The following is a 13,887-nucleotide window of genomic DNA, read 5'->3' on the forward strand; positions in this document are numbered from 1 at the left end:
AAGATGCTCAACAATGGAAGATATTTGAATAGATGTCAACTGTATACGAAGGGTTGTTAAGGATACGACGTGTCGTTATGGGAATAAGTCGTATCGATTTGAGAGACATTTTATGGTGGAAGTGTATTATGATGTGAAAAGGGAGACCGTAGAAAAATATAAATTATTTCGACGAATTACGGTTAGGAAGAAAATCCGACACTGTGTCGGTGTATCGGCGTAACACTAGCCTAATTAAATGTCAAAGTGTATGTCCCCTCACTAATCATTCTGACACTTCACTTTTGTTAACGAAATTGCGCCATTTGCGCTAAAGAATTCTAACTAATATGTACATAACTTTCTCAATACATTGGAATGTCTATATTTAATTAAGGGCAACATTATCAAGTTCAATGACCTTCTGTTGATTTCAGGCTGTTCGGCTAATTCAAACAAATGAACGTGGCGTGTTAACGAGGGCCATCGGGGGTAAGTCGGGGGCTGGGATTGGAGCGGAGTCGGCAATAAGTGCAGGGTAAGTGCAGCCAATCTGGCAGGATCGCCTCCACCACGCTGATTTATACGTCTGGATAATACGTGTAACAACGAAACCATTGTCTGCTGAGAAAACGAATTTCTATAATTTATTTTCTAATGATGAAAAATACTCTACGATTTATTTAATTTAAGCCGTATAACACACCATATATTGCATCATAATATTTTAAAAGCGTTCCAAAAAGGCGAATGTAACTTTTAAAGGTTTTTTACTTTTAAACATAAAAGAATATGAAGTAAAACAAATCAAAATTACTGGCCATCAAAATCAGGCGTCCATAAACAATGAATGATTTCAACGCACCATTTATAAAATTTCGCAGCAACTTTTCTAATTAAAATGACAAGTTATTTATGAGCATCTATAAATATGATTGTAAACGAGCCTCGTCGCATCAATACCGCGGTTGTAATAATGAAATATAGCTCGCCATTCGTTAAAACAATTCGTTGGCACCCGTCGAAGGTATGTCGATAATTAAACAAACCGACACGGTTCAAAACGCTCGATAGATCCATATATTTTGCTTCCATTCCCTTTTTAATCCCGATATGAATCGTCCTCTATTCCACGTAAATTACTACAGCTCAGATAAAGACACGGGCGATATCGATAAAAAACAACCACGATAAATTCGCCTCTGAGTAAGCTATGCGAGGAACAAGAGGACGGCACCGTAGTGATGTATCGATAAAAAATAAATTGGGCCGCCCAGCCGACGTGATATGTTGGGATTAAGAAACGAACATCAATAAGTAGCTTTCAAAATTCCGCGCACACCGGTACGCGAGGCGCTGCAAAAAATTGAAAGGAGAGTCGAACATGTCGCCTGAATATTAAAAAGCACAATACTGAATAATGTAGCCGGCGACTGATATAAGGAGCTAAGAATGCCGGCTGCTATTTGGAAGCCATTAGTGCCAATGAAGTGTAACGAGCATACCTGACACCGCTTTTAGCACGAGACACAAACTTTGTTTTTTTTTTGCAACCACAAAGTTACTTTTAATTTCTACTTTACATAATATAAATTGCTGATTAAATATCAGACATTGTAATAAACGAGGCACACGATCGGATGGTTGGATGGGTGTTTGTTAGAAGGAACTTTGGCATAGATGTAGAGCATAATCTAGAAGACTACAGGCTACTGAGTATGTTTTAATCCCGCTGCGACGGAGTCGCAGTCGACAGCCAGTGTTTTATAAATGTTATACTAGACTTTGTTTCTGAAAGACAGGGGAAGTAAAGAAGAGATGTATGTTGCAACTAAAATTGCAACCAAGGAAAAATTCTAGGCAAGCATCAATTTCATTTGTCGTCAGTACTCCGCAAGTTTGCCAAAGTGTATTCAAATACAAAGTGGAATATACAACATTTCAAAACTGTGACCATGGAATATAATATTGGAAAGGCCATTTAAACGCCAAAGATAGATACATCACTGTCAAATGTCGTTGCGTTTCATACAACGCCACTTTCATTTACGTACCCACTCATAGATCACTACACACGTCAACTATTGTAGAAATTCTTTCTCCAATAGGGACATAGCTTTATGATTTATAGACGTAGTTTTGACGTTAAACCTGTAATTTTTCACGAAAAGCTTAGTAATATGAAAGGAAAATTCTAAACATCACAAACATAAAAATAGCGTTCTCCAGCGTCTCCATTATCGCGGAATTAAAAAAAAAACATAATTAGTAGCCTACGTGTTCTTCAGTCTTTGTTCTATATGTATACCAAATTTCATCGAGATCCGTTAAGCCGTTCCGGAAATACCTTCAAACAAACATCCATCCATCTAAACATTCGCTTTAATAATATAAGTATGATATTATGGTAAAATAGGTATAGCCTAACCAAGGAAATAAAAATTCTATGCGCAGTTAAATTGGTTGCTTTATTTACCGTGGGATGCTGAGACCAACATCTCTGTATAAAACATCGTCATCCCTGTGTTTCAACTTTGAAAACAGAGATACTAATATATTTTAAACGGAGATTATAGTCTCAGAAACCCACCGTATTCCGAAATATGGCGAACTTATATATCAAGGATTACACCAAGTGAAAAATGTGATTTTATAATAATTTTGTTAACTTTAGAAAAAAAGTTTCGTATTCTTTCTTTTTTAATTTATATCCCTTAATATGATATTAATCTTTCTTTCACGTAGTTAATGTAAGGTTTAAGGAACGGCAATGGTATGTAAAATTTACAAAGTGGTCATTACTTGGGATAATCCGGATAAAGCGTGATGGCTAGCCGAGGGTGGCTTAAAACTGTTTGGTAGTTTCATTTACAGAGGTGCATACATACGATGTATATAAATGTATAATACTTTGTTATATTAACATTTTTCAAGTCTAAATTAAATAAATGACTGTTAGAATGTAATTACGATGACTTAAAAGTATCTCTGATTATTTAATTGGACACTAAGGGAGACCTCTGCAAGTACGATGAAGAGAATCTAATTGTTGTAGCCAAGTGTAACGAGCTTCTTATCTCGTAACATATAATCAGATGACTGTTAATACGCGTTATTACCAAACTATGAAGTGTTAGTAAGAAAATCCGACACAGTGCCGGTGTACTGGCGCAACACTAGCCTTACTAAAATGTCGACGTTTATGTCTCCTTACTATTCATTCTGGCACTGGGCTTTGTAACGAAAGCACGTCATTTGCGCCAAATAATTTTAATTAATACTGTGTTAAAGAAGTTATTGATAGATATTATTGAAACATAAAACATTATTGCTAGTCAAATTTAACATATAATCTGTTTTTATTTTTCAATTTATTTTTTAAAGTTTTATCTATTTTTAAGCAAATTTATTAACTTACATACTATTAATCGGAATTGTAAATTATTTTAACTGTATATTTTATATATAGCATTAGTTTTTAATTACATTGTGTTTCTAAAGTTTTAGCTCAAATATGTGAGTCCGTAGAAAGTATTAAATGTAACATTTTTATCCATACATCGTATAAAGTACTGAGGAGGCACTTAAATTGAAACAAAGACGACATTAAAGTAAGCAAGCGAAGGCCGAAGCGTTCAATAAACCTTAAGTGTGAATATAAAAGCTGTATAATAGCCCCGGCGGGGTGTTTACTGCCTCCACTTACTACCTCTAATGGACCATATGCACTTTATTGTCGAAAATTGCATTTGCCAGATGAAAATTCCTCGTAGTCCATTTTGTCTTTACGATAGCGACGCGTTGCGTATCGTAGAACAAAGGGAATGCGATACTAAAGCGCGAATACGATAAATAGGCTTACACCTTTTAGGGTTTCTTTTTTTAAAGAACCCTTAAGATGTGATTACGCTGTCTGGATGTGCTTGTAGGTAGAACATTCTTTTTATGTGTAAATTACGCAGTTAAATTGCATTTAATTGGTTTTTTTAAACAATATTCAAGGAACATTAACACAATATACAAATATGTAATTACTAGGTATCGCCCGCGACTTCGTTCGCGCGGAATTAATTAGTAATCTATGTGTTCTTTTAGACTATGTCCTACATCTATGTCAAATTTCATCGAGATCCCTTTAGTCGTTCTGGAGATAGCTTCAAACAAACATCCATCCATTATCCATTTAAAAATTCGCATTTATAATTTTAGTAAGAAGTAAGATATAGCAAGGTTGTTACTCATTTTGTTAGTTTAGTACCAACGCATTATAATATTATAATACAAAATTTCTTTTCTATAATATAAAGACATTTAAACAAAATTTTCGATAAAACGAATGTCACAGGTTTGTAAAAGTAATAAAAGTTTGTCCAGAGCTTCATTAGCATTAAGATAACTTTGAAGTAAGTACAATGGAGACTCAGAATTATTAAAATGCGGGTAATAACTGGAATTAACGAGGTAAATTCTATTAAAACGAGACGTATTCATATCACATTACCCTCCGTACGAATCATTTAATGAACTAGCAATTAAGCAAAGGATATCCTAGCGCTGTTCACATACCATTAACTTTTTACGGAAAGATGAACCAACGAAATGCTTTTTTCACATTAATGATACAGGGGTAACGGGTAAGCAAATGGGGATATATGACCCTTTATAACTAGTAGCCTATGACTAAGTTCGCGTAGCAAAAAAAAAACAACGAAATTAAACAAGAATATAGCATTCGGAGATGTAGCTTCCTAACAGTGAAAGCATTTTTTTCAAATTAATTTAGCAGTTTCGCAGCCTATTCAATTCCAACAATCAAATTGTTTTTCTTTATAATTTTGGTATAAATCAAACTAAAATTTATAATAAAATATTGCCGTCTCTGCTTTTTCAAAGCAAATGAGGGGGATAACAATTTGTTTTTTTTAAATGTTTCAACATCAGTAGTGGTAATTATAACAGTGTTTATTATAGTTTTTATGCATTAAAAATGTTCTTACCTTCTCTTAAGACTACGAAATATAATAAAACATTGTATATGTTATATTTTATTTGTTATTATGTCCATTAAATTAATAGCTTCATTTGGTTGTAAAAAGCAGTTGAAAACTGATAACATGTAATTTCGACATAGTTTCCTTTGTTAGTTGCCATTTAACACGCGATTTAGTCTGAATATAGGTAATTTAATTTGAATTTGTTTTTACTTAAAGTATCGTATATTTCGTTGTTTAACACTCTGCCGTACTCAAAGTCAGCCCTCAATTAAGCATGGTCTAATTGTAGATATTTCATAAAAATATACACTAAGGGTCTCCTTAATTTTATATTTAACGATTGTAAGTGTGGCACTAAGCATTTGTAAGATTGATAATTTAATACATTGAATATTATTTATTTATCTCATTATTAAGGAGAATTTGTGCATAAAAACAATGGTTTGCATTTACAAAATGAATGAGGAAAGTCTACGTATTTCAATCTATATCAAATGGAATTTAAAGCCAAAGGCAATAAAAACGGAATTGTCTTTCAATTACTGAAGTAACGACAAATAAGAAAAATGTCTTACTTCGCTTCCGATTTCAAATTAACTCGATTTGTGGAATAAAGCAATTCGTTGAGTTATCACGTAAAATTGTTTAGTTAAAAATATTGTTAAAACTCCGCTGGTGCCAACCCTAACGTAACGACACAAAAAAACCAATAAAAGTATATCTACAATGATATGAAACTTTATTTTTTATTATGTATTGGCACGAAACGAACTTACTCGCGAAATCTTGGCATGTTTTGTTGAGCCTGGTTATATTGTGTTGAAATCGTATTTCTTGAATCCAATTTATATTTCAATAAATCTCAAAATGTGGTTCTTTTGGCAACTCCGTCAATAGGAATGGCTTTTTGTTCTTCTTAAATCTGATGCTAACATCAAGTCAATCTCCTATCTCAATCCTTAATACAAAATTTCACAGCAGTATTTTATACGTAAATATTTTACTGATGAAAATAATCAGTTATCGAATACTGATTTAACGGCCAAATAATCGAACTTATTCGATAATATCCTTCATAATTCCGAAACAATATCGATTTTCTCAGCGTCGGTGCGGGTTCGGGACGTTTATTACGATTTATTCGATGTCGGCGGGGACAAACAGTGTCCTTGCGATCGACGTTTCAGATTTACGGCTCACAGCACGGCGATGGATTAAAAAGGGCAACGAGAGGGAGATATATGTCTTTATTCGCGTACTCGCCGATTGCCATGAAATGTGGAAGCATAAATGAAGCAAAATTCAGGGGGCTTACGATGGTCGTTTCCTCGATCCGGTCGGCTGTTTGTCCTTATTTAACTAAGTGCATCGGGCGGCCCGGCTTTGTCTTCCTCCTACGTGCGCTGTTTTATTTATACGTTGAGAACTTATTTTATATGTAACAATTGAGATATTTAAGAGAATTTTAACAAGTATTTTTAAATGAAATTTCTGGCTGCTTTAACTAGGTGTGGGGTGGGTAATGCAATCACCTTTCAGGTCTATCATAAATCTTACGTTAAATAATTATTACTTTTAATCCATCCATGGTACATAACAGTGTTGACCTTTTTTAAGCTAAATATTTATATTGGCGATTTGATTACGAAACCATGGTTTATGGATTCCACGATGTAAGAGATGCATTAGAATAAAAGGCCACATTTTTCGGTTTATCTTAATGAAGGAAATATTTCAGCAGTGTGTAGAATTGCGGGCGCGTTTAATTATCCACATTCCGGCTGGACAAATTGTCCGCCGCTACCAGGGCCGGATATTAATTTCGATACATTGTCCCAACCTCGGCAATGGAGCGACGCCGATTATTTCCAGCCTACCCACACAACAATGTTTACAGACAACATAAAATAGTGTTGAGATGTGTCACTTGGATTTTTTTAATGCAGGTAATGTCAGAGAAATATGTCTAAGTTTGACAAGATAGTTTGACAAAAGAATTTATTGTTAAAGCATATATCAAATAAACTTTTTACTTTGTCGTGGAATTTGTTACTAAAATAAAATTCCGTACACAATATAGAGGTTGATGGAAAAACATTTAAAAAGCGCATACTTACAAGGTGTAAGAATTACGAGCCCAAAACACACGACACTGGCACAAAGTGTACCGGAATGGGCTCGTTGAGATATGTCTTAGATAAAGATAATATATACAGTGTCTTATTTTACAAATCCAATTTCCGCGCGAATACACGGGTTGGTTGTAAATAACGTAGACAAAGCTTTGCCCGAATCGCCTACAGTTCGATACATTATGCAGGCCACGCGCCGCGCGAACCAATGAGCTAAGTAAACACCGGCCACGGTTGTGCTTCTGCCTTCCGTGAACTGCACTAATCATATAAAATATACCAATAAATAATTGCTAAGTACACACATTAAGACCGTAGTTGTAGTGAACTTGAAAAAGTGCTCTGCATTCGGGCCCAAGCAAATTAGTAAACCACTACCGATAGTTCAGAATAGGTAGGTTTGGTGGGGACTGACTGGGTTGACTACACTTGCATAATGCTATACTACCAATATTATGTACCTAATTGTAAAATAAAAATACGATTCCCATTTCAACAGCATATGTAACCAAAGTTATTTTGACATTAATATAATACTTAGAAAATTTCGCAAAAAAATTAAGACATCGTTGGCACAATAGATGACTTTCTTTTCCGAAAACCGTTATCGCATTATCGGGCACACGTTTTCCACGTCATTAATTTTGAAAAATCGTTGCGATATCTTAACTATACGGTGCTAAGGGAGTTCTCCCCGGAGATACAGAAAAACCTTTCGAACAGGAAATGCCGATCACAAAAAAAAACAAAAGAAAATACATTTCGAATGTTTGGTCTCACATTTTTGAGATGAGAGAGTAAACAAACTAAATTTTACCTTGGCCATAAAATAATAGATTTACTTAATTCTATTAGCTTCTTGGCTACTTGTATTTAAAGAATTAAAGCATGGTTAGTAATATGTATTTATTTACTTTAAAAACTATTTAAGCTAATGCAAAACTGATAAAGTTATATATTTTACAAAAATATAAGTGTTATATGCACGCAAAAAAAAAATACTCCTACAAAAAACAAATAGCAAAGTTGTCGGTTAATAGCGTTATAAGATGGCAGCCCTATACAGGCGTTGTAACAACGAAACGAACACGCCCGTGCACTACTCATGACGACACTCAAAAGCCACTTTTTCATTTCTTCCGCCCTGTTTTCCCGCGTCTTTAGTTTTTGGCGCGCCTCTGTCTCTAGAGCGACTTGTATAAAAGAAAAGTCACGTGATTTAGAGATGACAAAAATGCTATTTTTGTTACGGGCTGCGTGTGAACGCTAGCTTTGCGTGACATATTTTTCTACTGTCGAGGATGACAAATACGAAGATAAATCACAAAGGAAAGTCAGCTTTTCTTTTAAAAGTTTTATTCCTACGTATTTGTCGGTGATTTTCTGTTTATATTTGACAGGGTTATTCATTGTATAAGGTTTATGAATCTTTTAAATTAATGAACCTACAAGCCAGATTTGAAAGATGCCCTTTTCTTGAAAAGCAGTTTTATTAGAACAAAAATACCATTTAAGAGGAAAACTTTTTATAAGTAATCGGTATGATTTAGTCTACGCGAATAACAGCGACTACTGACATGTTAATTTTATCCACCTTTATATGTCTAAATAAAGTCATAATCGAATTAATTTTACATAAAAATCACAAAACGCGAACGAATGTGATAAAAGGGAGGTTTGGCATAAGCGATAATTTCCGCCGGCGCCGCGCAAAATGTGCTGTAGATATTCGACGGCTGCAACACCCCAACACCCGACAATTAAAGGTCGAATATTTCAACTGAAAGCCATTATATCTTTTTTTATTCAAAAATCAAAAAGATTCAAACAAAAGAATTGACAAATTGGGATCTGTAACCATTCAGAAGTAGTTTTCTCATATTTTTTGTTTCATATTAAATTCGCAGTAATTTTCGTCTAATCTAAAACAACGCGACAGATCTTGAAACATAATAAAACCAACAATACCATCTTAAAATTTGCAATCGCCATCAAAACTTGCCTTAAGGCATTCCTAAAGTATTCACTGCAATTGCTTATCCAGTAGCATTCTCTCTAATTGGATTTTGTACCGATTTCTATTATTATTTAAAAGAAATCTTTCCTGGGAGGAAAAGGATCATCAAAGGTTAGCTTAAATACTGCTAAACTCTTTTCTAACAAATGTGCCATGATTTATTATTTTATATTTTGACATTCAATGTCCAATTGCTTCTGCAGTTCTTCCAATTGAGTGAATGTCAAGTTACGATTTTAATTAGTAATTTTAAGAACATAATCTTATAATAAAGCAATGTTCAGAAAAGTGTTCCAGCGGGGCATGGTTACAATATTTTTTAGTGTAGGTTCAAAACCATTGGACATTTGGGAAACGCATATAAAGGATGGATACATAACAAAGTTTTTGGATCAAGACATAAAGTCAATGGTGTACGAAATACGAGGCACTAACGTTAGTACAACATACATAAAATGCCCTAAGGGAAACCAGGTTTTAGGCATAAATTTGCCTTACATGGTAATGATAGTTAAAAATCTAAAAAAGTATTTTACGTTCGAAGTTATCATATTAGATAACACAGGCGCAAGACGAAGATTCAGAGTTTCTAACTTTCAAAGCACCACTCAAATACTGCCATTGTGTACAGTGATGCCCATCGGTTTAGCTGACGACTGGAATCAAATTCAGTTCAATCTAGCCGAGTTCACTCGACGGGCTTACAACAAACAATTCGTTGAAGTGCAAAACGTTAAGATAAATGCAAACATTCGACTAAGGCGAATATACTTTACGGAAAGGTTAGTACATCCAGATGAGCTGCCCAATGAGTACAAGTTATTTTTCCCAATAGATAGAAAGGCAAGGAAAGAAAAAATGATACGTCCATCTCAGACAGAAATGCCTAAAGTGAACGTCTCTAAAACTAGTGTCAGGGAACAAGACGCTGTTGCTAAGGCACCATCAGAACATTCCTTAGAAGGCAAGAAAAAGTCTAAGGCAAGCCTTAAAGAGAGTGTCACTAAGGCACCAACAGAACAGTCTGTTGAAGGCGAAACGAAGTCTAAGGTAAGTGTGAAAGGATCTATGACGAAGACTTCGTCAGTACGTTCCGTTGAAGGCGAAACAAAATCGAAGGTGAGTGTAAAGGGGTCTGTTACTAAGACATCATCAGTGTTAGAAGGCGAAGCGAGATCTAAGGAAAATTTAACGGAGACTATGGAAGACATACCTGACCAGCCAATAGAAGCATTTATCAATGCAATACTGGATCAAGAAATATTTGACAAGTTAAAAATAGAAGAGGCTTGATATGGAATGCTAGATTCTTACAAGTTAAGGTTGAAAAAGGTTATTATAATTTGAGATTATTTTCCATATTTCCGATATTAAAAATTAAACTGGGCTTTTATGATTTTCGTATTTGCTAGTGTGAACGTTCAGTATAATATTTTACAATAAGCCAATTTAATTTATTATTTTAATACAGTTTGTTTGACTTTAATTTAAATAAACGTTAACATCTTTAATACTATTGATTTGTTACTCTAAAACCTATTATTATTTAACGTTTACCTAAGTTTGAGATATATATATATATATAGCATTAAACGTATGCAACTATAACAATAACTATATTATTTCATAACTCAAAATAAAGTTAACTTAATTAACAAAAAAAAAAACATCGATCGTCGGATTAAATATATGAAATAGCCCCAAAATAATGTATTGGGTGCATTTAAAAAAAAATATTTTAAATTCTTTTAATTTAAACCAAATAAACTGTACTGTTATATGTAACCATACTTTTTTCTTTGAATCCCCTGCGAGTTAAAATCGATTAAAAAATTAAACAAAGAAAAAAAGATTGCGCATGAGATTTGAAATCTTTTTTTTAAACAAAACGAATATTGCCATATCGGTCAAAATCATTACCCTTCTTGTCCGTCGGGCAAAAATGAGAGGGGATTTAAGGAGTATGTTTTGGCACAAGGAATATAAGACCAACAGTTAGACGATTTACATTCCTATAAAAACTGTATTCGACCACATTCGTTCGCCTTAGATCGGACTTTGGTCAAATATGACCGCTTATGAGGAGCTGGTCTATAGTAATATTTAAATAGCAGACCAATCTTCCCTTTATATGCACAAATAAAACACTATTCATTACTCTTGTACAAATGCGCTCTGAATCAGCTCAATGTTCAGGTCACATAGTCTTGAACTGATGAGCTGTAGCTCAACGACTAAACTGGTAACTTACGGCTCACCGCAATATACTATTTTATGGTTCTGATATTATTTGTTAGAGGCATACGAAAATGGCATTAATAGTCCAATGACTTGGAACTCGATACGCAAATCATAAATACATATTATATACTATACAGGTACAATTTGAGCTGAGCATGTTCACTGATCTGCTTCATGTCAAAACTAATCGCGATAGCAGCGCCTCTTTCCTTTGGCTATATACTCGCGTTTGAATATACATTTAAATGAGGTTTCACAATTTAAAGACAATAATTTTGACACTGGTTGATATTTTTTGTGAAAAAAATATCACACTGACATAAAAAAGTCAAACGTCAAAAATTACATTCGTATAAACATAATTTTAACAAGATTTAATAATGTTCAAAAATACTTACCAAAGTGGACTTTTGACAATATTTTATAGCTGTGGATCAAATCCATTAGCGATATGGGATATGGAGGTACGGAATGGTCACATTAAACGACTCACAGATAGCGAAGTAAACTCTATCGTTCTTGAAATAGTGGGAACTAATGTTGCAACTACTTACATAACGTGCCCGAAAAGGAACCAAGTGTTAGGTATTAGATTACCTTTCCTTGTAATGATTGTAAAAAACTTAAAAAGATACTTCTCATTCGAAATAACCATTTTGGATGACAAAAACCTCAGAAGACGATTTACAATATCCAATTTCCAATCAACGACAAAGATAAAACCCTTCTGTACCTCAATGCCGATCGGTCTATCTGGTGGATGGAATCAAATACAATTTAATCTAGCTGATTTTACGAAAAGAGCATACGGGACTCAATTCATAGAAACACTTCGAGTTCAAGTACATGCAAATGCACGGATTCGTCGAATATATTTTTGTGAACGACTCTATGCAGAAGAAGAATTACCACAAGATTACAAATTGTATTTACCACTAGATCGAAAGCAAAAGAAGGGCAAAGTTGGGAAGGAGTCTACACAAGCTAAACCATCAGCTGCTCCGCCCCCTACGCCTCCAGCTGAAATTGAGAAGAAAGAAGAAACGCCACAGCCTGCGAGTGAACCTGTCAAGCAAGAACCACCAGAAGTTCCAAATATAAAGGAAGAAAAACCAGAGCCAATTAAGGAGGAGGTAATCGAGGATATAAAAGCAGAAGAACCCGAACCAGTTCCTGAGACTGTTGCTGAGGACACGGTTACTGAACCACCAGCTGCTGAGGAAACCCCAGCAGTTGAAGAGCTCCCAGAGGTTGAAGAGCCCCCAAAAGCCGAATTAGAGGAAGAATCTTAACACAACTAAATGAAAAATCACAGTTTACGTTCAAGATATTGTTTGTAGCATATTTACAAATGTTATTTTTATATTTTTTTAATTGATAATGAATGTGTTACACTTAAATATAACAATTGATATTTTGAATTTATGGTTCTTACTTTCTATACTAACTAAATTAAATTAGAATTTCTTATTCATTTTTTTGCAGGCGTTACCAGGAACTTGTCAAGTACTCTTATCCATAAATCATGTTCATTCGTATAAGTCTGCCAGCAATAACGTACTTATCATGTAAAAAGAATCCTCATAATATCAATAGTATTGCTATTCATAATTTAATTCAAAATAAAAAGAATGCTATATGGAATCTTCTTGGCTGGGTCAATTGCTCACAGAATTGAATAAAAATATTGAAATGTGTATCGAGGGACTCGCTTCCGAAAATCTGGGGTCTCTACTTTCTTTTTTTATTACACTGAATAAGTTAGAATGGATGTCTTTAAATATGTAAACAAAAATGCTCCGAGAGCAGTTTGGGCCGCTTCAATATACGTTACGCAACGTAAGTACCCAATTATAATGAATGTTTTACGGAACTACAGAAAAACTATGATAAAAGGCGGCGTGGGTCGGTCTTTAATGTACGAAATTGAAATAGGGAATCGATTGCAAAAGATTCGGCGTATCTCTTATGGACCTCTTTGTTACATGCGAAACGGATTATGAAATTGTAAAATTATTCATCCTCTACGGTTCCTCAATTTGGCTAAAACAGTCCATTATTTACATACATATGTATACGTAAACTAGTGTGTTCTGATGAATAAAAATATATCAAATCGTGGCTTGTTTACTCGTTTGTCTCACAAATTAAATTCCATAATAATGGTGTGTTTATTGTATGAATATTAAACAAATTTTCTCTTGTATATTACAAGTCACTGGTCATTAAATTATTTTTTAGTCTTGGCTGTGCCAATAACAATATGCATATTATAAGGTGTTGAATCGGGAACAGTTATCTCTTATAATATTTTCCCGACAAACGCCGACAATAAGTTAGCGCGATGCGGTGAGCGATAAATCGCCCGGTAGTGCATGTCCTGATTGTGAGCGGGTGGCGCATATACGAAGCGAACAGCGGAATATTTCGTATATATAAAAATTTGATTTGACATGTCGGGAACTAGACTACTCGTTTTCTCGACGTGTCAACTTTAGCGTAGGGTATATTTGTGGTTGTGATG

The 13,887-nt window shown here is 34.3% G+C and overlaps 2 protein-coding genes and 1 pseudogene across 4 annotated transcripts in view; 2 read left to right on the top strand and 1 right to left on the bottom strand.

The window, feature by feature from the left end:
- Sema1a (semaphorin 1a) overlaps positions 1 to 13,887 on the bottom strand; it is a 237,148-nt gene that overhangs the window by 93,332 nt on the left and 129,929 nt on the right. The window lies entirely within an intron of this gene.
- On the top strand, positions 8,982 to 10,580 carry LOC106114281 (cilia- and flagella-associated protein 20). Its single transcript, XM_082930795.1, has one exon. It carries the CDS (start codon positions 9,399 to 9,401, stop codon positions 10,413 to 10,415), a length of 1,017 nt encoding a protein of 338 aa, XP_082786921.1. The 5' UTR covers positions 8,982 to 9,398; the 3' UTR covers positions 10,416 to 10,580.
- LOC106114282 (cilia- and flagella-associated protein 20 pseudogene) lies at positions 11,718 to 12,737 on the top strand (annotated as a pseudogene).

The sequence above is a fragment of the Papilio xuthus genome, unplaced genomic scaffold (assembly GCF_000836235.2).
Source record: "Papilio xuthus unplaced genomic scaffold, Pxut_1.1 DF828142.1, whole genome shotgun sequence".
NCBI lineage: Eukaryota > Metazoa > Arthropoda > Insecta > Lepidoptera > Papilionidae > Papilio > Papilio xuthus.

What these genes read in the sequence shown, in the direction of transcription:
- LOC106114281 (XM_082930795.1), top strand. Translation starts at nt 9,399, where the DNA reads ATGTTCAGAAAAGTGTTCCAGCGGGGCATGGTTACAATATTTTTTAGT.